The sequence below is a fragment of the Cervus elaphus genome, chromosome 20 (genome assembly GCF_910594005.1).
Source record: "Cervus elaphus chromosome 20, mCerEla1.1, whole genome shotgun sequence".
NCBI lineage: Eukaryota > Metazoa > Chordata > Mammalia > Artiodactyla > Cervidae > Cervus > Cervus elaphus.
This window is the reverse complement of record NC_057834.1, coordinates 139253084-139279106: the sequence shown is the minus strand read 5'-3', so window position 1 is coordinate 139279106 and position 26023 is coordinate 139253084. Positions and strand designations below refer to the sequence as shown.

General features: G+C 69.5%; 1 protein-coding gene across 1 annotated transcript; it reads right to left on the bottom strand.

Moving 5' to 3' along the window:
* Positions 1-139: 139 nt before the first annotated feature.
* Positions 140-25790, bottom strand: GPC1 (glypican 1). The gene is made up of 9 exons (XM_043875711.1): positions 25397-25790; positions 6903-7061; positions 4687-5078; positions 3967-4132; positions 3185-3315; positions 2979-3098; positions 2761-2894; positions 2258-2433; positions 140-1822 (listed from the first exon to the last, which is right to left on the bottom strand). The coding sequence occupies exons 1-9, from the start codon at positions 25560-25562 to the stop codon at positions 1587-1589; spliced, it is 1680 nt and encodes a 559-aa protein (XP_043731646.1). The 5' UTR covers positions 25563-25790; the 3' UTR covers positions 140-1586.
* Between the last annotated feature and the right edge of the window lie 233 nt (positions 25791-26023).

Sequence of the window (26023 nt, the reverse complement as noted above, 5' to 3'; positions counted from 1 at the left end):
CTCCCCAGCCGTGAGCCACATCACCAGGAGAGACCTGTGCGCGAGCCCGCCCTCACCTCCCCACCGGTCCCAGCGTGCCGGGCATGCCCATGGCACACACCTGTGGCCAGGCGGGGTCGCCGGGGTCACTGCAGCAACACGCGGTCTCCAGCCTTTTATTCATACGAGGACTTGAAGAACACACGTCACCTGCGGATGCCGTGTGGCCCGAGACGCAGCCGGCCTGGCCACTGACCGCGCAGGGCTGACCTGTCCAGAGACGAATGGTGGGCGGGCCCGAGTGGTTGTCCGGGCACACGGGTGATGCTGCCCCAGGCCGAGAGTCCAGCTGGCCTCCACCCGCAGACAGGGAAGCTCCGACCCGGCCCCACCCTGGCACAAGGCTCTGATAGCGTTGGCCTGTCTGTGGGAGTGGCCCTGGACCCCGCATGTCCGAGGCCGGAAGCCCTCCACCCAGGAAAAGCAAAGCGGCAGGAAGCAGCCTTCTCAGGGCACAGGGGCTGGTCAGGATGTTGGCCTGGCTACGTGGCTCGGCATCCCCCGACCCTCAAGACCACCCTGCCCGGCCCGAGCCCTCTCCTGCAGGGAGCCAGCCCCTCCCCAGACCCTGTAGTGGACGGGGCTTAGGAGGGCGGGCCCCAGCCTGGGGAGGGGCCTGCAGAGACCCTGGGCCACGGAAGGTCACCTGGGACCCTCAGAAGCTTCCGGGGAGGAGCTGAGAAGGCAGCTCTGGGTGAGAAGGGCCGGAGGAGCCGGTAGAGGAGGCATGGCTGGGAAAGCCCTTAACTATTGGAGCGCCCTGGCCTGCGGCTGGCAAGGTCAGGGAAAGGAAGGCCCTCGGCGTGGGCGCCGGGTCTCGCTGGCCCTGAGCTCAGATTTCCCCAGCCACCCAGCGTCCCCGCGGCCAGGCGGCGGCCAGGGGTCGGCTGCGGCCCTGGCCCGCGTCGTCCTGAGCTGGGACGTGGCCCTGGTCTGGGTGGGGGTGGGGAAGGGCGGGGACAGTTGGCGTCTCCGGAAGTCCGCGTTCGGGCCTCGCGGTCAGCCAGGAGCGCAGCCCAGCGCCGCAGCTGAGAGGGGCCCAGACGGGGTCCTGGGGGTGGGGTCAGGGCTCATGCATCATCCCAAAGGCCCCGCTCGGCCCTGGCTGGCGGGAACCCTGACCCCCTCTGGGGGGTTCTTGGGCCTGAGGCCTGGGCCTGGCTTTCAGACACCCGAGCTCCAGGTGCTTGGTGGCAGGGGAGGAGGGCACAGCCCGCGCTCAGCGGGACACCGCCCAGGCGGCGGCCTCACCCGCCCGGTGCCGCAGGGGCTGGGGGGAGAGACGGCCAGCGGCACCTCGAGGTCCCTGAAACGCATGGCTTTTGGGGGACACCGTCCCCGGCTGACCTGAGGGCCCCGTACAAAAGTAAAAGCTCGGGGGGGGCCGGGCGAAGCCCCCCGCCCCGCCTCCAGCACAGTCACAAGCCGGGTCCCTCGGCAACCCATCCTGTCCTGCCCTGGGGCCTCCCGGCACAGGGAGTTAAATATCGTCTGCTGCGGGTTTTGGCAAAGTCGGTCCTTGGCCGCGGTCCCTGGGGCCGGGGCAGTTACCGCCCCCGGGGCGCGGCTGCCAGAACGGCCAGGGCGAGCCCCAGGAGCAGCAGGGGGCAGGCGCGGGGCGGGGGGCGGGCAGCGGCGGACGTCTGCTGGCCCTCCCGCTCAGACAGCCCCGGGAGGGCGTGCGTCAGCGGCGTCCGCGAGCTGGCGCTCTTCCTGCCGACCTTCCGGCCGCACACCTCGTCCGGGCAGCCCTCGCCGCTGCCTGAGCCGCTGCCGTCGTCGCCTGGGAAGGAGAGGAGGCTCTGGGAGACCCCGAGGGCCGCAACCCGCTGCCTGGGCCTCCCGTGCCGGGGACGGCGGTTCCTGGGGCCTGCCGAGGCTGGGCGGACATCCTGGCCAGCTCACAGCCGTGCCGGAGACAGGGCGGGGGGACCCTGACCACAGCTGGGCAGGAGCCGGGCCTTCAGAGTCACCTGGGCCCGGGGCTGGAGGGGCTGCCCCCCGCCCACCTTTTCCCATCTAGGGCCTCCCCCACCCCACACCTTTCCCAGCTAGGGGCTCCCTGGCACTCCCACGCCCACCCCGGGGCCCCACCCCGGGCGCTCAGCCGCCCCCCGGCCCGCCCTCCACTGGCGTCCTGGAAGTCCAGGTTGTTGCTGCCACGCCGACCCTGGGGGCCCCACCCCGGGCACTCAGCCGCCCCCCGGCCCGCCCTTACTGGCGTCCTGGAAGTCCAGGTCGTTGCCGTTATAGGCACCGCGCAGGCGGTTGGTCATGATCTTCAGCTGCATGATCTGCTGGCGGATGGTCATGTCGGGCTTGGTGATGTCCACCTCTACCTCAGGGTTGTTGATCTGATTGGCCAGGCCGTCACCCATTACCTCCGGGAGGTACCTGGAAGCCAGAAAGACAAGCCCCGGATCACTGCCCTGCTCCCCACAAAGGGGCCTGGCCCCAGCAACACCCATCCAGGCCCCTCCTCCAGTCAGGGTGGTGGCAAGCCTGAGACCACCCCCCACCCAAGGCCTTCAAGGGCTGCCGGGAGCCCACATGGGGCCCCACAGCGGAGCGTGGAAGCATTGAGTGTGTGTGTGTGAGGTGGGGACCTGGCCCTCGTGCTGGCTCTGGGTCCTGCAGGGTGTCCCATGTCAGACCTGGCCCAGGGCACGATGCACCCGGGGCCACGGACAAGCCGAGGGGCCGGAGCGGCGGGACACTCACCGGCCCTTGGCCATGCCGTTCCAGCAGCGTTCGTCACTGGCTGAGCTCATGGCCAGCTTCTCACTGCACAGCGTCCCCGGGAGGCTGATCCAGAAGTCCTGAGCGTCTCGGAGCTGCGCCTTGGCTTCGGAGACCTGCGGGGCGGCAGTTAGGCCACCAGTCGACCCCTCCCGCCTGCCCCGCCCGCCCCCCGGGGCCCGCCCGGTGAGGCCGCTCACCAGCTTCTGCAGCGTGCCCGCAGGCAGCCTCTCCTGCAGCGCCAGCTTGCCCCGGGGCCGCTTCTCCTCAGAGCCGGGGCCCTGGGGGTTCACCTTGGGGTTCCCACAGCCCTGGATGACCTGGGGGAGCACACAGAGGTCCCGACAGGCACGAGGCCACATCCGGGGGCCCCCCTCCCCTGCCCACTGCTCTCCCCCTGCCACACCTTGGTCGTGAGCGTGTCGCTGTTGTCCTGGAGGGCATTGATGGCCTCGGCCAGCCAGTAGTGCACGCCGCCGATGACACTCTCTGCGCCCGATGGGCCCCAGAACTTGTCCGTGATGAGCACCATGGAGTCTGGCCCAGGTGTGAACAGAAACACGGGGCGGTTTGTACGGATGCACGCTGGCTCATGGCTGTGCTATGCGCAGGCACGTCAGCCCACACGACAGTGTTTCTGCATGTCTGCTCACTGCAGGCCAGCCCACCTATAGGAGCTCCTGCGTGTTGGCATGCGTGTAGGTTGAGCACGTGTGTCTAAGCTTACACCTGTCAGCGCACACACGTACACCTGGCCCACTGTGTGCATACGTTACCTCGTGTCTCACAATGTTCGCGTTATGCCATCACACGTCCAACGTTAGCATGTGTTTCGGCATGTGTGTGTGTTGGCTCACCTCACACGAGCAGATGCACACAGGAGTGCAAGCGTGTCGGCACATGTCTGGTGACCCACCTCGTGTCAGCACACACCAGCCGGCTCACCCCGTGGCAGCAACGCACAAGGGACTTCACGCACAGGTCGCCCTGCCGCGCGTCCCACGTGTGTGCCCTGGCACGCTCGCTCACTGGGCAAGGACAAGAACCTGACCCCCGCGGCGCCCTCCCAGGCAGCTGGCCGTGACCGCCCTCTCTGGGAGATTCAGAGGGAACCCTGCCCCCCAGCCTCGGGGACCAGCCGCTCTAGAGGCCAGGCTGCTGCGAGGGGTCATGGCAGTGGGCGCTCACCCAGAAGGTTCCTCCACTCGGCGTCCAGGTCGGCCTGGTTGGCCAGGCAGCCCTTGAGCACGTTGCGGCAGTAGTCGGGACAGGGCCGGGCGCCGGGCACCCCCAGGCAGTGGGCGCAGTACACCAGCTTCATGACGGCCCGCGAGCACTCGGGGCTCAGGGGCACCTGCAGGGCCAAGGCAGCCTGAGCCCGCGCCACCGCGTGCGCACCCCGGGCGGGAGCCCCGGGCAGGGCCGGGCGGGAGTCGGTGCCCAGCTCTGCCTTACCGCGGTGGGGCCTTTTCTGGGGCCCTGTCTCTTCCCAGATGACCAAGCAGGCCTGCGGCCCACGCGGGGGCGGGGGCAGGGGGCGCACAGTCCAACCAGTCCGGTCACCGTGCTGGGACTCCCCCTGGAACACTGCGCTCATGAATCCTCCCCTGGGAAGCGGGAACCCTGCGCGCCATGCAGACGAGGGCCCCGAGGCTGGGGTTACTTGCTGAGGGCCCTCGCTGGCGGGGGCGGGGGTGGAGAGACGAGTTCTACCCAGGCCCGCAGGGGTCTGACGCTTATGCCCCCCTACACAGCTGCTCTGCCTGGGAGCGGGCCACCCTCTCATGTCCCGTCCACCTGACCCCTGGAGCCCCCGGGGCGTCCAGCCCCAGGCCCCTCCCCTTCCCGTTCCGACGGGCCTGGGCCCGGTGCCCAGGGGCGTGGCAGGGGCGGGGCCGCGGCACGCACCTTGGCCACCTTGCGCACCACGTCTCCGGCCACGCCCAGGCCCTGCACGAAGGTGCGCGCCGCCACGAAGGCGCGGGTGGCGCGCAGGCGCAGCTCGCGGGGGGCCTCGCCGAAGGGCCGCAGCGGCTCGGCCTGCTTGCCCAGGCAGTCCAGGTAGTCGTCGGGCAGCAGCAGCTGCGGGTGCAGCTGCCGGAACAGGCGCTCGAGCAGGCGCGCCCAGAACTCGGCCAGCGTCTCCTGCAGGTGCAGGTTGGCGCCGCCGTAGTAGAGGCGCAGCTCGGCGTACAGGTCGCGGAAGGCCTTGGCGTTCTGCGTGTACAGCTCTCCGAAGGCGCCCGGGAAGGCCTCCTGCAGCACGCGCTCTGAGTCGTTCAATAGGCGCTGGAAGTGATCTGGGTGCGCGGGGAGGTGGGCGTGAGGCCTTCGGGGGCCCCCTGCCCACCCACATGCTGCGGCAGCCCCGACCGGCATTCCCGGGGGCTCCGCCGGCGACCCCCCCAACTCCCCCGATGCTCTGAGTCATCAGAACCTGTGGGGGCGCTGGATGCCGGCCCCCACGGGGTCCTGAGCCCTCCCCCTCCTGGCCTGGGGGCTGCAGTGTCCAGCATCTATTTCTGAGCTGAGCTGCATGCGAGCACCTGGAAGGGACTGCTTCCGAGGGCAGGAGGGTGCAGAGTTGGAGTGGGACCCACTGGGGGAGAAGGCCCTGGGATCCCCTCACCTGCTCTCTTTCCCAACAGCTCTCCTTCCTCCCCCGCCTGTCACCCAGCCAGCCACCAGTCCAGGGCAGTCTTGAGCTGCCGCCTCCCCCCCCAACCCTCCACCCCACGGGTCTCTGAGGCTCTCCTGGGCTTCCTGCCCTCCAGCCTCTCTACAGGGAGCTCCTTCTGGTTCTGGAAGCCGGCCAGCCTGGGGGGCTCCAGAGGGGCCCCTGCAGCCCTCAGGACATTCCCAGAGTCCAGACAGAGCTGTGGAGGTCGGGGGAGAGCGTGGACAGCAGACCCCGGGGATTTGGGGGAAATGCTTCTGCCCTGTGTGCTGAGAACCAGGGCCCCAACATCATCCTCCTCTCTCAGCAGGGAGACCCCAGGAGCTGTGGCACATTGCCCGCCTGCTCAGATGCGTCCTCATGAGCTGTGGCCACCCCTCCCCACCCAGGCCCACCCTCGGGTGTCCAGGCCAGCTCAGATCTGCTCCGAGGTGGCGGGGATGTCAGACTTGGGGCCCCCGGACCAGTGCCCACACCCGCCCCACCCAGGGCCTCGGGCAGGAGACCCTGGCACAGGCCTGGCTGAGCCCTGCAGCCCCCAGGGCGGGAGCTGTGGGAGGAAGCAGCCAGTCCATATTCCCGTCCCGACTCCCACCATGGCCCTGGGGGCCTGGTCCCCACCCCAGCCCGGCCTCCAGACAGGCCATCCGCAGCTCAGCGACCAGCCCAGCAGCACACAGGGTGGTCGTGGGGCTGCCACGAGCATGCCTGGCCCCCTGCCCCCCGCCCCATCCTCAGGAGATGACGGCCCTGGCTGCGGCTAGAGAGCCATGTCCTGGAACACAGCCAGCGCAGCCCCGCTGGGCTCAGGGCCTGGGGAGCTGCAGACCAGGGACCCTGCGGTGGGTGACCTGACCAGGTGCAGCGGTGGGGCTGGGGTGGGAGGTGGCACGCAGAGTGGTGGGGGGCCCAGGTGGGACTGGAAGCGGGTGAAGAATCGCCTTTCACACAGGTGAGCATCCCATGTGGGTGACGTGCAGGCTCTGACGGCAGCTCAGTCACTTCCGGGGGCCCCTGCCGCCGCCCCCTCCGAGGGGCCCACTCTAAACATCACCCAGTCGTCCCACCACTCCTCGCTCCGGGCCCAGACATGACGGCCAAGCCCAGAGGGAACCGCTGACCTACACACAGCTGCCCCAGAGATGCTGGGACCACGCCACGGGCCCTACTCGCTGCGCCCTGCAGTCCTCACGCAGAGCTCCCGGCTCCAGAGCATGGTGGCCAGCCCCAGGCTGGTCCTGGCAGACGCTGGCAGAGCTCTGGGTGCCGGGGGGCCACCTGGAGGCGGAGGGTCCCCTCTGAAGGGCTGATGGGACACGCTGGCTCCTCGGGTGGAGGAAGAGGCCTGCAGGCGACCTGCTACCGCGCCCGCTCTGACCCGCCCCCCGGGGGATGCCCCAGGTGCCCACTCCCGCCGTGAGTGTCCACGGCCCCCAAGCCTGCTCACCATCAAAGCCCCGCTGCTGGGCGGCCAGCGTGGCCTGCAGCGCCCGGCTGCCCTCCAGGAGCGCCGTCTCCAGCTCGGCGCGGCTGCGGTTGGCCAGGTTCTCCTCCATCTCGCTGGTGCAGCAGGTGTAGCCCTGGGGGCAGATGCGCAGGTGCTCGCCTGTGGGGAGGGGCTGGCGTGAGGGAGAGGAGGGGTCGCGGTGGGGCGGCCCCGGGAGGAGGCGCAGCGGGGGTGGGGGGCCGCCTGGGGGAGGCAGACCCGGGAAGGGGCCGGGCCTCGTGTGGGCCGTGCCGCCCTCCCTCAGCAGAATTCGCCCCCCAGGCCCCCTCGCTGCCCCCATCCACGTGAGGAGGTGTCCCAGGCGCCCCGAGCAGCTCGGCTCAACCCCTGAACTCAACACAGAGGCTGCAGGGCCTGTGGGGGGCGGGCCCGTCAGACTCCAGGTTCATGGGGAGTGTGGGGGGCATCCAGGACTGCGGACGGCCCTCCCCTGCGTCCAGGCTGAGGGCAGGGGGACAAGAGGGGCTGAGGGGCAGGACAGCCCCAGCCTCCCCCATACCAGCTCGGGGCACCAGCTCCCACTGAGGGCGGGGGGCCCTGCAGGCAGGGGGGCTGCCCACCCACAGTTCTGGGCTGGCCGGAGGCAGGGGCCTCTCGTCAGGACAAGCGGGACGCACGTCCGATGGGGCCCTGCCATGAGCCCCACCCCGATCGGTAGGACACACCTGCGCCCCTCAGGGCGCCCGCCGCCCCCTGCTACTGTCCAGCCCTGGCTCCTGGGGGCCCAGCTTACAGCAGCGCCAGGGGCGACATTGAGGCTGGCCCTGTGGCCCTTGTGCAGGGCGCACCTTTCAAAACGTGCCGGTCCGGGTTTTGAGTGGGTGCTGTGAGCCCACTTTGCAGACCAGGAAACTGAGGCTGGCTGAAGTTAGGTTTCATTTCCAAAGTTACACAGCGAGGGGCCAAGCGGCTCAGGCTGCCCAATTTCAGGCCCCACCCCCACTGGGCTGCCTCAGCCCACCCCGGCCCACCCCGGCCCACCCCTCACCCTGGCCCACCCCGCACAGGCCACACTTCCTGTCTAAGGAGTGCAGGAGGAGACTTCCTCCTGTGCCAGCCTGGGGTGGAGGTGAGCAGACAGCACCAGGCCGGGGGGCTGGGGCCTGAGGAGGCGCCAGGAGGTGATTCCTCCTCCTCTCGGGGGACCTTTGCTGACTCTGACCTCAGCCTGGCCCTTCACAGTGGGAGCGGGGGGTCGGTGGGGGGAGGACAGCAGGCCCGGGGTCTCTGCGGGGCCAGCTGGCAGAGACTGGCCGTCTCCCAGGTGCTGGAGGCTGTGCACCCAGCCAGATGGGCCTGAGTCTCCCCTGCTGCCTGGGACCACCAGCCCCGTGTGGGGCGGGCAGGGGGCTGCAGGCTGCCGCACCTAAGCACTTGTGCCACGGGGCGGGTTTTGGGGGAGGCGTCCTGGGCTGGCTGGCCCCCCTCCCCAACCTTCCCGGTCCCTGGTGAACCCGACCCCCAATCCAGGACACACAGGAAGCCTCCTCTGGGTGGGTTTGGAGGGGCTCCTGGGCACTGTGGGCCCACCCACCCACTGCTCGCAGCTGGGAGCTGCCCGCCCTAGCCCCCCCCCCACCGCCCCTGCCACCTCGTCCAGCCGGCCCGGGGGCCCGCGCTCTCCCGGCCGCCCCAGCACAGCCCCCGTCCCTCCCTCCCTCGGTGGACACACACGGGAGTGAAGACACGGAGCCAGAGCCTGGACGCCGGCCTGGGGCCCCGGGCGGGCTGGGCCGAGGCGCCCCGAGCCGCTGCAGGGCGGACGTGGTGGCCCATGCGCCCTGGGGTCACCTGTGGGTCGGGACACCTGCTGGGCAGAGGGTAGACTGCAGGGCGCCTTTCTGCACACCAGGCCTGCTCCCCCGATGTTAGCCAAATAGCAGGGAGCTGGGGGATCTGCCGGTGTGAGGGGGGCGTGAGCTCCGGGTCCCTGGAGATATGCAAGGTGGACGGATGCAATTCTCTTCTCATCATTTCAAACCCCCATCCCCAAACCCCACCTCTTCTCGGCTAAACGCCTGGAGACTGGAGAGGGGATCCTCGGGCCAGGTGGGGGCACGGCTGGCTTCCTGTCCACCTTAGAGGTGCCCAGTCCACCCCTCTCATCACCGCTTTCCCCCTCTTGTCCCCCCCATCCCCACTGGGAGGCATCAGCTTGCCCCTCTGCCCGCTGACCCCTCCCACCTACACTGACCCCCCCCCCCCCCCGGCCCCAGGCTGGTCCACAACAGCCCCTCCTTTCTCAGTAGCTGCTGCTCTCTTGACAGCCGACTAGATCCTTCTAGAATTCTCCCTTTCCTCAGCCTTTGCCATACCTCCTTTCGAGATCCAGGTTTTGGGTGAGAGGGGGAGGGCTGTTTCATGCTGGGTTTGCTCCCCCAGCTCCGGACCCCACCCCACGTTTCCGAACCCAGGTTAAAAACACCCACACTCGCTTGCTGACCCCAGGGCAGGTCCTCCTCTTGCTGGACAGCAGCCAGCTCCCCCCATATTCAGACCTCCCGGGGGCCCCCCCAGACTCCTGCTCCTGGGGTGCTAGGCCCCATCAATCTACGGCTTAAACGTCTCTGAGGCTCAGCCTCCTGCCGCCTGCGCTCACGGCCACAGCCCCAGCCCTCCTCACCCCCACCAGCTCTGTGACCCCAGCACTGGAGCCCAAGACCCCATGCCAGTGGCAGTCCTCGCCTCCGAGGCTGGACAGAGCGCGCATCCGTGCTGGCCCAGCCTGGCAGTCCTGACTGGTGCCCGGGAGCCCTCCCAAGGAGACTGCAGCAGGAAGATGGCGCCAGGCCAAGCCCATCTTTCCAGAAGCTTCTGTGGCTCACGCAGGAGCAGGCAGACAGCCTGCGGCACTGGCCTCTGAAGCCACGATTGGGTGCTAGGCACCAGCTCCCCCAGCCACCCCCAGGATGCACTGGCTAATTCAGTGGAGACAGCCAGCCTCCCCGGACACCCCCCCACCCCGGGGGGAACACAGCTATGCGGGCAGCTCCGGGCACCCAGGCCCCCAAACACCAGCGGGGAGGCCGGGGCTGTAAGAGCAGGGAGGGGCCCCTGGCCACCCGGCCTTCCACTCTGCCCGGGACCCCACGGGCCTCCGGCAGAGGGTGGGCAGAGGCTTTCCCCAAGCCACAGAGCCCTCGCTGGACGACTGTGCGTGCCCACTCCTGCTCCGATGGGCTGCAGGGCCCCCGAGCACGTCCACCAGCCTGCAGGTGGTGGGGAGGCACCGGACAAGAAACGCCCGGGTTCCCTGGGCACCGCCCACCGCAGGAGCCCCAGGCCGCCTTTTCGCATCTCCTCACCCCGCCCCACCTGCCACCCGAGAGGCGTCTGTCCTGGCCTCTGTCTGCGGCAGGGTCAGCCCTGAGGGCTGGGGTTCACCCGGGGGACAGCCACAGGCCCACCGCGGACAGGGCTTTTCAACCGCCACCCTCCCCGGTTCCTAGCGCGACAACAGACCCCGCCACCGCCCCGCCCCGCTCCCCTAGCCCCCTCGGAGCACCTCACCGCCGGCCCCAAATCCCTCCACCATTCCGGCCACCTGCCAGCATCACCGAGCCGGCCCTACCGCCGCGCCTCCGTCACCGGCGGGGACCCGAAACCCAGGGGTGTCGCCTGCGACACCCCCGCGCCCGGCGGGAGGGGTCCGGCCCTCCGGCCGGTCCAGGACCCCGCCGCCCCGGGGCGGCAGCGCCGGCGGCGGGACAAAGGCCGAGCGCCCGGGCTTCAGCGGCCGCCGGCCAGGGACAGAGGGCCGCACGCGCGGAGCCGCAGCCGGTGCGGTCTGGAGAGGCAGCCGCGCTCCTGGCGCAGCGAGGAGGGGGCGCTGGCGCAGTGGGCGCGGCAGCGCCGAGGGGAGGGGGGCCGCGCCGCAGGAGGGGGGCCAGGGGCGCTGCGATTGGCGGGGAAGGGGCTTGCCGCAGTGGGCGAGGCGGGCCTGGCTGGGGGCGGCAGGCGGGGCGCGAACGGGGGCTGCGGCGAGCGAAGGGGAGGGGAACGGGCTTGATGGGGAGGAAGGGGGGCTTGCTGCAGGAGGGGGCTGCGGCAGGAGGGGGAGGGGTGGCGAGGAGGCAGCGGAGGGGGGCGTGGGAACGGGGCGAAGGTGGGGGACGGATGGGCGCGGTGGGGACGGATGGGCGCGGTGAGGACGGGGCCGATGGGGCGCACACGGAGACGGCGAGGGGCTTGCGCTGGGGGCGAGAGTGGGGTAGGCCGGACTGAAGGTGGGGTCTGGGCAGTGGTGATGGGGGCAACAGGGTGAGCGGCGAGAGGGTCGGGAGGAGGGTTCGGGGTGACGCCCGCCCGGGATGGAAGTGCCGAGGGACGCGGGCGACGGAGATGGTGCAGGGCGCCGGCGGGTCTCCGCGCTTGGATCCCAGCCCCCGGGCTTAGCCCGAACCCCCTTCTCGGCGGCGGCGGTGGTCCCGGCAGGCGGCGTGCGACTCCGGGCTCTAGTGCGTGGAGGTCTGGGGTCCGCCCGGGAGAAGCGGCGGAGCGGGAGAGGGCAAGCGCAGCAGAGCGGGACGCGCTGGCGGCCGCCGCCCCGCGCAGCCCCGCGCAGCACAGGCGCGCACGGTCCGGGGCCGCGGCTCCCGCGCGGGGCCGCCTCCTCCCGCAGCCCCCGCCCCGCGGCGCCGCCCCTGTCCCCCCCGGAAACCGCGACAGCAGCACTCTGCCCCGGAGCTTCCCGCGGCCCGGGCCTCTGCCTGGCTCCTGCCCCACGGGGCTCCTCCCGGCACGGGGATGCGAGGGGAGGGAGCGCCAGCTCGCTCCCCAAGGAGCACGGCAGCTCCCCGCCAGCGAGCCCCCTCTCCCTATGACTACGACCAGAGCCCTACGCTGGGCGCTCAAAGGCCACCGTCAGTCATCCATACTCTCTAGCCGCCCCTAGCCTGCATCCTAACGTCCTGTCTGCTTCCCCTGGGAAATACAAGGCCCCCGCCTGGCCCAGTCCCTACCTCCTGGGTCCCCCTCCCACACACCTAGGCGGTCACCATGGCTGGCTCTCACCCCTCCCCGCCACTCCCTGCAGCCCCAGCCCTGGTCCTGGCTGCCACAGCGCGAGCCAGACCCACTGCAGGGCCCGCCCGCCGAGGCCCACCTCCCCGCAGCGCAGAGACCTGTTGGACAGGCAGCTCTCAGCAAAGTGGCCTGTCCAAGGCAGCCCACAGCACCCAAGGTCCCGGATCAAGGGGCTCCACCAGGCAGCTCGCAAGGCTGCTCCCTGCGGCCTGCCTTCTGCTCAGAGACCCCTGAGCAGGCCACCCTGCCAGTGGGCACTGGCCTTGGGGGCTGCCTTGGTGAGGCGGTAGGCCCCCCTGGGTGTGGGCCTGGATGCAGCTCTGGCTGAGGGGCCAAGCCCCCTCCCACTGGCCTTCCCACAGTGCTTCAGGGTCCAGGGCTCACACCGAGGCCTCGGGATAAACTGGGGATGAAGGGGTGTCTGCTCTGCCCGTGACCCAGGCCCTGCTGCAGGGCAGGTGGTCCTTTCGGGGCCCGAGAGTGAGGTGCCCCTTGGAAGCCTCGCCCACCAGGGCAAGCTCCGTGCGGCTCCCTCACCCTGGGCCCAGGCCAGGCTGCAGAGGGCACTCACTCGAGACGCTGCAGACCTGTCCCTGACAGGGGTCCTGGGGAACACGGGCTCTGTACAGCTCTTGCATCTCCCTTGCCCAACCACCCAGCCGCTGGGCCAAGAGCAGCCCAGGAGGCGGACCGGTGCCGCCCCCTCTGCTGTGTCTGCCCCGGCGATCCCAGAACAGCAGAAGGGGGTGCTGCAGCCCCGGGGTCCTCTCAGCAGGCTCCCCACAAAGGCCCCACACTGGCCCGTCTGTCCATCACAGAGAGACGGTGGACACAGGCCCCGGTGGGGCCAGAACACAGCAGACGCCGGTGCCACTGCAGGAGGCTGCAGGGACAGGAGTCATCCCTGGCCACGCCCAATAATGAGGATGGAGCAGACAAATGGGTTCGGCTGCTCACCAACCCCCCAACCCGGCTGCTCCCCAGGAAACCTGGCAGCCAAGTCCAAGGTCACGGCCGCCCCTGCTGGCGCCCCATCTGACCTGCTGCTTCCCCCAGCCCCCGGGTCACACGCACCCTCCCCTTTGCCCTACTCTTTCTTTCAAGACCCACTCATCTCCCACTTCCTCCAGGAAGCCTTCCAGGTTCCTCTGGGCCAAAGCGCCTGCCCAGCCTCTGACCTCCCGGAGCGTGAGCAGCCTCAGTGGGGGCTTCCCGCCTGGCCACCCTCCCTGGCAGCAGAAGAGCTGCTGGGCCTGCCGGTGGGGCCTCTCTGCCCAGGCCCAAGCTGGACCTGGTGCTCAGGGACCTGTGTCCAAAGAGAGACTCTCTGGGCCATGCCAGCATTCCGGGAGATGAGGCTAAACACCAACGTGGCTGCAGACCCACAACCTTGGGCCTCTGCCTCTGCTGGAAAGCCAGCACCTCCCTGACTGACCCCTCCCCAGAGCTGGTGCTCCCTGCTGGTGCGACGGGGGTCCGCGGGGCGTTTCCACCGCCCGTGAAGACCCCTTATTCCTCCAGGGGCCCCACCACCACCTGACGAGGTGCAGCGCGCACTGGGGGCCCACAAGGGTCCGAGGAGCCTTTCATGCTCACGACTGTCCCCTCCTGTTCTTCCTGCCGGAGCCACTCAGGGAGTTCGAGCCACAGGCCTAGGGCACTCAGCCCGGAGTGCATAGAACCCAGGAGGACCCAGGCCTCCCCGCCTCTCCCAGCACAAGGCCGCCCTCAATTCCAGTCCCAGGGGAATTCCTGAGCAGGAGGGCGGAGGCCGAGGCAGGAGCCGACACGCTCTGCCACCCAGCCGGTCACCCGTGGCTGGCCCGCCCGGAGGGCCCCGGGCAGGAGCAGGTGGGGTGCCCGCCCCCCCCCCCCCCCCCCCGGTGCTGACTCAGCATCGCCACCCAGGCAGCACCTCCAGGAGCAGCATCGCCCCCCTCCCTCCCACGCGTGGGCGCCTCCAAGCCCAGCCCCGAAGGCACGACTGGGGTGGGGCACAGATATGGTCAGGACACAGTTAAATGTGCACTTCAGATCAACGATGCATTATCTTCCAGAATAAAAGTGTCTGGCCCCAAAGCGCTGACAGCAAGGACCTGAATACAATTTTGTCCACCCCTGTGCGCAGCAGCTTTAGGCAGAAGGCCAAACGATGAAAACAGCCCAAGCGTCCACTGTCCAGTGAAGTGATAAACAGCCCTCCTGGTTGGCCCTGGGCTCGGGGGGCGGGACGGACCCCCCTACACTGTGGGCTGCTCCTCCTGGGAGGCCCAGAGCTAACACATCTTGAAATTCCCAGCTTCTCTGGACCAGCCAAGTGGGAGCACAGACACTGAGATGGTGCTGCCCAGGATGTGGCAATGGTGACGGAGGGGTCCCCCACCTCCAGCCCGCACCCCTCTGACCCCCAGCGTGGCCCCTGGGCCTGGCTGGTGGAGGCCGACCTCCCTCCCCCCCAGGAGGCAGTCTCCCCGCCTCTGGACACAGGCTGGGCCTGCCTCTCCAACAGGTGCCGCCCTGACGTGACGCCCCCACAACACGCATGCACTCTGGCCGCCCTGGGCTGTGTGCGCCACGCGAGAACCCAGTCTCACTCCACGTGGCGGGTGCTGCTCCATCCCCATTATACAGAAAGGCATTCTGAGGCTCAGAAAGGTTCACTGATGGCTCAAGGTCACAGCGCGTGAGCCTGAAGCTGGGCTTGAACCCTGGCAGGATGGCTGGGTCCAGGCAGCCAGGTTTTATTTAGCTTCTGCTAAAACCTAAGACATTGGCCACTGGATCCAAAAGACGTGGCCCTGGGCCAGGGGAGGGGCCTTGCCCATTAGCCCAGCAGGCTGCCTCCTTCAGAGCCCTGTGGGCAGCACCCGCCCTCCTCAGAGGGGCCCTCCGTGTCCCCCCTCTGGGTGCCCAGTCTCGGGATCGTCCTCCTCCGTCTCTGGCCTTGCACACCAAGGGCACCCACGACCCTTGGCCTCCAGCTGGAAACTCCAGATAGTAGAGGGGGTGGGGCTGGGCTCTTGGGCCAGGAACCGCTGGGGGTGGGAGGTCCACCCAGGGCAAGAGTCCTGCACGGGCAGCACAGGGCCTTTGGGCTGGGAGGGGAGCGAGCATCTCAAGTCCCCAGGGAGGATGGGGCGGGAAGACCTCAGCTCTCAGCAAGAGCGGTTGTGCAGCGTGGGGCCCTGGGCCACCCCAGGCTGAGGGAGGTCTTTGCTCTACAGTCAAGGCGGGGGGCATGTATGATGGCACACCACATGTGCGTGCTAAGGCGCTCAGTCGTGTCCGACTCTTTGTGACCACATGGACCATAGCCTGCCAGGCTCCTCTGTCCATGGAATTTTCTAGGCAAGAATACTGGAGTGGGTTGCCGTGGCCTCCTCCAGGGGGATCTTCCCCACCTAGGGATCGAACCTGTGTCTCTTATGTCTCCTGCATTGGCATGCGGGTTCTTTACCACCTGTGACGCTCTTGTAAGCCACATGCATCCGTCTAAACCTGCACACGTTCTCTTCACTTGTAACTTACAAAAGTAACATGTGGTCACCACGGCCAGCAGAGCTGCAGCTCACGTGAGACCTCTGACAGCCGCCCAGACCCTGCGGAGAGCGGTGTGGCTGCGTTTCAGCACCAAGGACAGCACCCAGCACACAGTAGGAGCTCAAGGACACTCCCTCCGGAGGACTCAGACTGATCTGGGTGCCCCACACCCCCACCCCTGGCAGCTGGCTGGCTGCTGGGCCCAGGGCTCCCACCTCCAGGCCTGAAGGCTCTCCTGGAGCAGATAGGGCCCTGCCAGCACCCCGCCTGGGCTGAGGGTCCAGCCCACCACACAGAGGCCTCCTTTCCTCTGCACCCTTGACTGTCCGCTGAAGCCTGCAGACCCCTTCTCAGAATAACGCTTATGAAAGAAAAGATTATGCAGGGGGTCCTGAAGGAAGCCCCAGGTGCGGTGACGCAGCTGCTGAAATATGAGGACGGGCGAGCAAGGTGGTGCCTTCGAGCTGGCTGACACCCACTGGGAGCGCGAAGCTGCGTGAGTGGAAGCGGCACCTGGAGACACGTGCTTGAGACACAAAGGGGCAGGGGACCCAGCGGATCATGGTGAGCGAGCATGGAGTCCAGAATGCTGTCGCTGCCTTGTTCATAATGACAAGAGATGCTAAATCCTGGCTAAAGGTGAGCAAAAAAGGAGATGTACTGTCTTTCTGTTGAGTTCATGAACTCCTGGATTTCTAAGCCTGAGCCTCCCCTGGGTACCCTGGTTAAGGACCCTAGCCTCACCCGAATCTGTCCACCGCAGTTCGCCGATCTTTCTAGAGCTGAGTCCACCCCCAACCCGGAAGGCTGTCCTGGCCCCAAGCAGAGGGCCGTCCCCTCCCCTCCACTCCCCTGACCGCATACTGCGTCCCATCTAGAGCTGTGGTTCAAGTGCTTCCCGTGAGGAGTGACCGGTGTTTCTGGAAGCCGCCCCTCGACCTGCTCAGGAGCGGCCTGCAGTTCATGGGGTCCCTGGTCTCCCCGTCCCTCCCCTGCACACTACGACGACCAGACACGACCCCAGGGAACTGCTCCGGCCCGGGGACACCGCTTTACCCCGGGGCGGAGGACGGTGAGCTGTGCGTCTGACCTGCAGCCGCCCCAGTGTCCCCCTAGCCCCCGAATACATGGTGACAGGGAGGTGGCGGTCCCTGGGTGTTAGTTAGGTCACTTGAGAGGCTACCATGGCTCCTGAGTGCCCTGGGGGCTGCCACTGTCAGGCCGAGGGAGGAGGTCAGGGATGGTGGGGCTAAACGTCGTAAGAGACTCTAAAACACGTCTGTGGGTCCAGTGTGTCCCGAGCTCCGCGGGAACAGGGGGCGGGCGTGAACGCCTGAGCCAACCCTGCGGCAGGTGGCGTCATCCTGTCCCGGGGGGCCTGCGGGCGGTCACAGGTGGCGGGAGTTACTCCCCGCAGCCCAGAGCCTGGACGGGCACCCAGAGCCCCATCGCTGCAGGACGCACAGACGCAGCACGTGGCCCAGCATAGCGGCCCCGGGTGCCCAGGACGTGCTTAGACCCAGGGACCAGCCCGGCCGGCCACTGCCAGGCTCAGACTGTGTCCTCGGTGCTGGGGAAGGCGGCCGCCACAGGCTCCAGGGCTGACAGTGAGCCGGAAGAATGTCCCCACGGGGGAGGCATAGGGGCACCTGTCCAGGGCTGGCTGCCCGCGTGGGAGGGAGACGTGCCGGCCTACCCCTCAGGCCGCTGGGCTAACTGAGGGTGTGACTGCAGTCACACGCGCCCGGGGCCAACAGCCGGGCACACAGGCACGGGGTATAGCTGCTGGGCTAACCAAGGGTGTGACTGCGGTCACACGTGCCCCGGGGCCAACAGCTAGGCCCACGAGGCGTGGGGTACAGCCGCTGGGCTAACTGAGGGTGTGACTGTGGTCACACGCGCCCCGGGGCCAACAGCCGGGCACACAGGCGTGGGGTACAGCTGCTGGGCTAACTGAGGGTGTGACTGTGGTCACACGCGCCCCGGGGCCAACAGCTGGGCACACGAGGCGTGGGGTACAGCTGCTGGTGGCCGGGCTCTGGACTGGGGGAGTGGGGGGGCCTGGCAGCCCTGGCCGAGCTTCTCATTAGACCTTGCCCCTGTGGAAGGGGCCCGCGGCTTCTGGATGCGTGCAGAGCGGTGAAGTGAAGGACAGGTGGGTGGGAGGGTGAGGGTCCTTGCCTCTTGCCGGGCCTTCCTGGTGGGCGGGGCTCGAACCTCGGGCACCGTCAGCAGGACTGGCTCTGACTTCAGGAGGACCCCGAAGTCCATGTGGGGGTCTCACTGGCCTGTTCTTCTCCTGGTCCCACCTGGGACTGGCCACCTGCCCCCCAGCCTTGGAGAACCTTGGTCCTCACGGTCTGCCAGGGCCCGTCTCTGCAGGCAGGTGCCAGGGGCTCTGTGACCTTGCCCTCACCTCCTCTGACCGACCACGTCCCGCAGCCTGGAACGCGTGCCCAGTGCCCACGGACAGAGCCACACAGATGCCCCCCGAGCGCCCCTGCGGCGTGATGGCCCAGCCCCTGACCTGCTCCCTTCTGGGGCACCCCGTTGGTGCCCACACCAGACACCGGGGGCACAGTGGGGCCAGGGCGGGGAGGCCATGGGGGAGCAGCCACTCCAGGGACAGGGCCCTGAGCGGTGGGGACCCCTCGCTGGGACCCAGTTTCCCCACCGACACTCTAAGCGCTTGGACCAGGTGGAACTCGGCCTGCCCCACAAGCCCCCTGACCTGCCAGCTCCGGAAGGCTGGCGGGGCTGGCTGGCAGGCAAGGGCCGGGCACAGGCCAGGGCATGGAGGAAGGAGGCAGGGCCGCAACCCGGCCATGGCCGGGCTCATGGGCACCTGGTGGGAAGCAGGGCTGCGGAAGGCAGGGCCCAGAGTCGGCGCTCCCGCAGGGCCTCCTGTGCGGCCGGCTCCAGCCCCATCCCCTCCTCGGCCCCAGGCCTGGCTGCGCTCACCCGGTCCACCTGCAGGCCCCGGGGCCTGGCACAGCACAACCCCGTGTGGACGGGGCCTGCCTCCCAGACCTGCTGGCCAGCCCCGCCAGCCTCCCAGGGCCCCTTCCTCCAGCCGCGGCGGGGGCAGCAGGTGGGGTTCTGGGCCTCTGGGGGCTGAGGTCGGGGGCACAGCGCGTGATGGACCCCCCGGGGCTGCCCGGTCACCCGGCCAAGCCTCCAGAACGCAGGGAGTGTTCTGCACAAAGAGCAGCCGGGTCCTGAGGACGCGGAGCCAGGACCCAGCCTCCCGCCCCCCACACTCACTCCCGCCCCGCACGCTGTGTCCCCTCCCGGGGCCTCCCACGCGTCGGCAGGGACCCCAAGCCTGTCCACGCAAAGCGGCGCCGCTGAGTCACGACGGGCCCAGCCCGGGGGCCCTGACTCCTGTGGAGGTGTTCACGCCGGGCCCTCACTGTGCACCAGGTTCTGGGTGGGCCCCGCCACCAGGCAGACGCCTCAGCAGGGCAGCAGTTACTGCCGGGAAGGTCAGAGGCAGAGGACCCTGCTCCCTGCCCCCCACCCGCCTCCTGTGGGGATGTTCAGGCCCACGGGGGCAGGGCTTGCGGGCCGGTGCGGGTGAGGAGCGAGCTAAGGATGGCCTGACCCCCCACCCTGTCACAAGGCCCCACAGCTCCACGGAGGCCCTGGCCCGAGGAGCCCCCCATGTCCCACGGAACACTGGGACCCCAGGACCCCTGCTCACTGGATGGGAAGCGCCCCGGACACTTGACTGAACCCCGTCTCTAGTCCACACATCGGTCCTAAGCCCTCAGACCTGAGAACGGGGCCTCGTTTGAGTGTGAGTTCTTTGCAGACGCAATTGCTCTACTCCTAACTTGATGGGACTGGTGTCCGTATTTCCATAAGGGGGAATCCGGATGTAGGCTAGCACAGGCCTCCTAAAGATGAGGCAGAGACCCGCAGACCAAAGGTTGCCCACCAGCTCCTGAAGCAGAGGAGACCCGAACAAGTCTTCCCGTACGGCCTTGGGAGGAACTACGTAGATCTCGGACTTCCAGCCCCTGCAGTGCAAGGCCACAGCCCCCTCCCGTGGAGCCGCCCAGCCTGGGGCACCTCTGTGGGCAGCCCCGGGGAAGCGGCTTCGTGTCCGGGTCCCAGCGCCCAGCCCAGCCCGGCACCACGCAGCCGGTGCCCAGAGACCTCACTGCTGCGGCTGTCCGGTCTGGGGGAGCACCCTGGGGGGCAGAGAGCCCGGGGGGGGGCGTGCTCGGGACGCCGGGCACCACACCCCCTAGGGAGGATGGTGCAGGTGGGCCAGCCTGCGGGAGGGGGCGTGTGTGTCAGGACAGGGGGAGCTGACACCGAGGCCACAGGCAGACGCGGGCTGGGCTGAGGCTGGCCTGGCCCTGCAGGGGCTTCCCGACCTGCCCAGGCTCCCACGCTTCCTGCCAGCGGAGCAGGCCCGCACCCCTCGGTCCCAGGGTGCCCACGGCGCCCACTGCTGGAGCAGGAACAGTCAGGAGAGCAGGAGGCCCCAGCTGTGCCCCCGGGCAGAGGCCACGCTGGGAGGACAGGCCGGCGCCCCCCACCCCACAGGGGGAGACGGGGGACGACCACAGCCCCCGCCCCGCCCGAACTGCACAGGCTGCAGGCAGCTCGGGGCTCCTGCCCAGACCTGTTCCTAGGCGCTCGTGATGAGAAGGCCGCCAGCCGGCATGGGGTGGGTGGCCCTGCGCTGGAGCCCTGCCCGAACGTGGGCAGGGGCCTGGCCCCACAGGACGAGCCTGGTGGCTGGACCTGGTCAGGGCAGGCACCGGGCAAGGAGATGTCAGCCAGGCCGGGCCTGGTCCTGAGCCCTGGTCTGAAATGCTCCGGAAATAAGCCGAGGCCTCGGGGAGAGCTGGCCGGCCTCGCTGTAGGGGGCAAGTCCTGGCCCAGGCCCGACATGACCCGGCGAGGCCTGTGCCCCAGCCCTGCCCTGTCCCCCAGCCCTGGCCTGGCCTGTCCCCCTGGCCTGTGCCCCAGCCCTGCCCTGTCCCCCTGGCCTGGCCTGTCCCCCTGGCCTGCCCTGTCCCCCAGCCCTGGCCTGGCTTGTCCCCCAGCCCTGGCCTGGCCTGTCCCCCAGCCCTGGCGTGTGCCCCTGGCCTGCCCTGTCCCCCAGCCCTGGCCTGTCCCCCAGCCCTGGCCTGTGCCCCCGGCCTGGCCTGTCCCCCTGGCCTGCCCTGTCCCCCAGCCCTGGCCGGGCCCCTTGGCCTGCCTTGTCCCCCAGCCCTGGCCTGTGCCCCTGGCCTGGCCCGGCCCGCCGACATCTGTGCCCATGTCTCTGGGGGGCCCAGCACAGGTCCGGTGCACCCACACACCCTCTGTGCTCCCCCCACCACTGGCTCTGGGGTCCACCTGCTGCCTGGCCAGCGTGCTCTAGCCCCTCTGCCAGGAGGCCTGTCCACTGCAGGCTCACGCTGTTCATAACTAGGGCCAGCATGGGGCCCGTTTACCCAGAATGCCAGCCAGCTCTCCCGTCACCCACCACGGACAGGATGTCCTCGTGACTGCCGGGGGACCGGGCCTGCTGTGGTGCTGGGGACACGCCAGGTCTGCCCCAAGGGTCCCGCCCCTGGAGGAGCCCTCCTGAGTAGGGCAGGGGCAGCGGGCCTTCACTGGACACGCGCCGGGGCTGGCCAGGGGTGCGCCTGCGGGGAAGGCAGGGCCGCCGTCAGCTCGGTGAGGGAGGGGCAGGGAGGCCCCGGGGAGGGGTCTGTGCAGAGGCTTCCCACCCAGCCTGAGAGGTGGGCTGGGACTGGGGGAGCCGTGGAGAGGGCAGCTGGCTGTCCAGCAAGGCCTGGGCCTGGAGGCCCCGCAGCAGGGCTCCAGGCTGGGGTGGCGTGAGGTGTCCAGAAGCCCGGAGCCCAGCACTGCTCAGCGGTTAGTGCCACGGGCCTGGGGGTCAGCACACCGGGCTCTGGGCCTGAGCTCCCAGTGGGCACGTGTGGAGCTGGAGAAGCGGTGCGTCTTCTTGGCCTCGGGCACCCCTGAGTCAGATCCAGACCCCCCACCCACCACAGCCGCCAGACAATCCCAGGGAGTGACCCCCCGAATCAGGTCCAGAACCCCCCACCCTCTGTACCCGCCAGATGGTCCCGGGGAGTGATCCCTCAATCAGGTCCAGAGCCCCCTCACCTACTGGATGGTCCTAGGGAGTGACCCCTGAATCAGGTCCAGACCCCCCACCCACTGCACCTGCCGGATGGTCCTGGGGAGTGACCCCTCAATCAGGTTCAGACACCCCTCACCCACTGGATGGTCCTGGGGAGTGACCCCCGAATCAGGTCCAGACCCCCCACCCACTGCACCCACCGGACGGTCGCGGGGAGTGACCCCGTGAGTCCGGGGCAGGATGGAGCGCCCACCTGCTGGACACCACTGCAGAAAGGGCCCGCATGGGCTCCAGGGCTGGAGGCAGCCCCCAGAGCACACGAGGTCAGCACGCTACCCCTCCTGTGGCTTTCGGGGGGCTCGGGACTATGCCCGTTGTTACACGTGAAGAAACAGGGGCCCAGAGAGCCCAGGTGGCAGAAGGCGGGCGAAACAACAGGGCTGGCCTTTGCGCCCAGGCCCAGGGAGGACGCCCTGTCCCTCCCAGGAGCACGGCGGCGTGTCCGGGGCCCCAGCAGGGGCCCAGGCCGTTGCATCATGCAGTGGCCCTGTCGGCTCCCGGCTCCCCTGGGCCCCCACCCTCCAGCCCTGTCCTCAGGCTGGGGATGATGAAACCACAGCAGCTCCGGGGTGGGGGGGCTGATCAGTGGCTCGGCGGAGGCTGGGGACCACCTGGGGACCCAAGGCGGGCACCTGGGCCTCTGCCCCCTCAACGGGGTGGGGTACGCGCACTGTCTGGTCTGGGGCTGGTTGGGCACCAGGTGGTCTGTGAGAGTCCTGCTGACCACGACCGAGCGACAGCCTTGGGCAGGCGGCACAGAGAAGCAATGGCCTCTGCTGGGAGACCTGAGCGGTGGCTCCTGCTGGAAGCCCCTGGTCAGCTGGGGTCCAGGAGCAGAGGAGCCGCTGACAGCACCGGGCTCCCCTCCGACCTCCAACCCCAAAGGCGGACAGCCAGGTCCCTGGTCCTTGGCCCGGGCCCTCCGTCTCCCAAGGCCCCCACCATGGCTGGCATAAAGTGGGACGTGTGTGGGTGTGGACTGAGAACCTACTCCCCGTGCCAGGAACTGGGCGAGGTTCTGCGGCTGCCGCAGAGGACAGAGTAGACAGATGCGCCTCTGCCCCCCAGGACCCCAGTGAAGGGTCAGAGAGATCATGATGAACCACGGCATCAAAGGGTCAGGAGAGCCAGCAGGCACCCCAGGAGCAAGCCTCTAGGTGGAGGCCGAAAGACCACAGGCACCTGTACACATGTGGGTGCACATGTGAAGCATACATGTACACGTGTGCACACACATGTAGACGTGTATTGTGCGTGGGTGTGCACATGTGTGCATGTGCGTATGTGTGCATGTGCGTGTGTGTGTGCGTGTATGTGTGAGTGAGATGCAGCCCAGGGCTGGGCTTTTCCCCAACGGTGCAAACGGATCGAGGTTGAGGGGCAGCTCCCTCTCACTTTCTACGCAGGGCTCTGGCTAGGGGAAGGCCCACCTGTAAAATGGGATGACTGCCCTCCTCACCCTGGCCGGGCCGGGCTGTCCACCGAAAAACTACACAGGTCACCAACAGAAGCCCCTTGTGCTCTGATGGCCCCTCTTCCTTAAGCCCATGGCGTTCCCGCCTCCAGGGGAGGTGGAGGCTGGAAAGGTCGCCCACAGGCTCAGGGCTGCCCTCCCTCCCCTCCAGTCCTGGGAAGCACGGAGCCTCCTCACCACCAGCTGACGCGGACGCCCACCCCAGGGACCCGCAGGCCAGAGGAGTCCACCCGCCGGCCCCCAAGACTCAACACGGAAGGCCCGGCTCCCGGAGAGCGTCGTGCCGCCACGCGGCCACCAGGGGGCGCCCGGCCCGCGGAGCCGCGCCAAGCTGCCGGAGCAGGAGCGGATACAGGGTCGGCCACTGCCTCGGGAGGTCACCCTGCTTCCCTCACCCCAAGCGGCGCTGGCACTCCTCTCGGTGCCGGGGCCCTGCGGGGCATTCACGGGGGGCGGGGTGCAGCCACAGGACCCCAGGGAGCTGGGGCGGAGGAGTCACAGGGAGTCCAGGCAGGGAGGCCCCGTGAGGGCGGAACCCGGAGCTCCGGCTGGCACAACGCTCCCCAGTTGCAAAGCCCCCATCACACGCACAGCAGCGCGCTTTGCCTATCCCGGCCCCGAAGCCCCTGCACCCTGCAGCCCAAGGAGGCGGAGACAGCCCGGCCGCCAGCCCACCTCGCCTTCCCAAGCCTGCCCGCCGCGCTCCCAGCCCTTGGCGGCTGCCCAAACTCTGCCACTCTGTCTCAGCCTAACTGGGACAGAGGCCTGTGGATGCGATCGAGAGTAGGATGGCCCCCAAGGACACAAAGGCCGAGTCGGAGTGGACGTCTCAGGGAGGGCCATGGGGTCCAGGGGACTTGGGGGCGTGCCAGCCAAACTGGGGCTAGGAGACCCTGGGGCTTGGGGAGGGATTCACCGCAAAGGTCAAGCATTTCCAGGCATCGGCCCCCGCATGGGGCAGGGTCGGGGAAGAGCCTGAACTGACTGTGCAGGGGGTCTTGTGCTGGTCCCGGGTGCCCAGACGCACCCACCAAAACTGCCCTCCCTCCAAGGGAGGAGGCAGCTCTGACGATCAATGGCTGGGCTCCATCAGCAGAAGCGCAGGAAAGCCTGCCTTGGGGGACTTGAGAGGGGGGATCTCCAGAGCCCCGGGCAGGGGGCTGTCAAGAAGCCCAGGCAGTGATCTGTGGGTTCTGCCCTCCTGCGGGCAGGGGTCAAGGGCCTGGCTGCCCCCACCCCCCTCGCCGTTCCCCAGCCAGGCCCGGCCATGGACGCGGCCTGTCTCCTCTCATTCAGAACTCCTGTGGCTGCGGTCCTTCCCTGTCCCCCGTGTCACCACTTGAGTGTGGTCTCTCCCCGCCCCCCGGCTTGGGAGGCCTCCCCAGGGCAGGAGCCTGGAGCTCTGCTCCTGGCCGCCCCCCCCCCCCCCCCCCCCCCGTGTCCCGGGAACCCTGCACCTCTGTGCACACCCGGTGTGGCTCTGGACACGTTTGCAGTTTGAGGAAGGAGCCTGGGGCTGGGGGGAGTGTCTGCGAGCTCCGCAGGCTCCGCGCTCCCCCCTACCCTCGCTCCGGTCCCCACAGCTCCTCCGAGGCCCGCAGGGAGGGTGTGCAGGACTGCGGGCAGCTGCAGGGCCCAGGCCGCCAGCGACGGCGCTGCTCTTACAAAGAAACGGTACGGCCCCTGGGCGGGATCCAAGGCGCCGACCACCTGCAGCTGGACTCCCCGCCTGAGGCGGCCCGGAGCGCCAGGCGAGCACAAGTTCCCCGGGCAGGAGTCCCTGCGAGGCGGCGTTCCGCTCCCGCTGGCCGAGGTCGCGCCCGTCCGGCCCGGCCCTCGCTCCTCCTCAAGCGCACGGCTCGCTCCCTGCCTCGCCGGGGCCCCTAGGCTGTCTCTGCTGGGGACCCCCGGGAATCCCCGGCCCGACCCCATGGGCCTCCGGGGGAGGCCCGCACGGCCGGGGGGAGTCCCGAGCCCACGGCCGCGGTCGGCTGCGCCTCGACTCCGCGGCTTAGCCCAGGCTGCCCTGGAGGACGCACCGGGCCGGGGAGCGCCCAGTTGGCTGCGCGGCGAGGACAGCTCCGCCGGGAAGGGGCCGGTGTGTGCGCGCCGGGGACCGGGGAAGGCCGAGCGGAGTGGAGAGACCCGGGCGGAGGGAGGGCGGCGCGGGGGCGCAGGGCGGGAGAGAGGAGGGGGCGCAGCCGCGCTCCGGTCACTCACCCGAGATCTCCGCCTGGGGCACATCGCTCAGGCTGAAGCCCTTGGCCCCGTAGATCTGGCGCACTTCCCCGCAGCTCCGACTCTTGCTGGCAGGGTCCCCGCGGGAGCAGGCGACCAGCGCGGCGGCCGCGTACAGCAGCCACCAGCCTCGGGCCCGGAGCTCCATGGCGGGGCCGGCGGCGCCCCCGGCCGGGCCCGCGCAGCCCCCGCCCGCGAAGGGCAGAGCCAAGGTCCCCGCGCACTCGGCTGGCGGTCCGGAGGCGCCGGCGACCGGGGAGGCGGAGACAACAAAAGCCGGCGGGGCGCGGGGCGCAGGGCGCGCGGGGCGCGAGGTCCTGCCGCTGGCTCGGGCGGCCCCAGAGCGCGGCAGGCGAGCGCGCAGTCCGGGCCCGGCCCCTGGGCGGCGGGGAGAGGGGCGGGGAGGGGCGCGCGGGGCGGGGCGCGCGGGGCGGGGCGCGGCGCGGGGGCGCGATCCCGGGCGCACGGGGCGCCCCTCCGGCTCCCGGGCCTGGGGCGGGGGGCTGCCCGGCTCGCGCGGGTCTGCCCACTGCAGGAGGAGAGCGGGGTGGCGGGAGAGCGGGGGGCCGCGTCCGGGGTCCCGAGGGCGGGCCCCCCACGCCCGGTGCC

Coding starts and splice junctions, on each gene's coding strand:
- GPC1 (XM_043875711.1), bottom strand. CDS start 25,562: ATGGAGCTCCGGGCCCGAGGCTGGTGGCTGCTGTACGCGGCCGCCGCG. Junction 4,133..4,686: donor TGGTGCGCAAGGTGGCCAAG/GTGCGTGCCGCG, acceptor TTGGCCCTGCAG/GTGCCCCTGAGCCCCGAGTG. Junction 3,316..3,966: donor CGAGTGGAGGAACCTTCTGG/GTGAGCGCCCAC, acceptor CACCTGGGCCAG/ACTCCATGGTGCTCATCACG.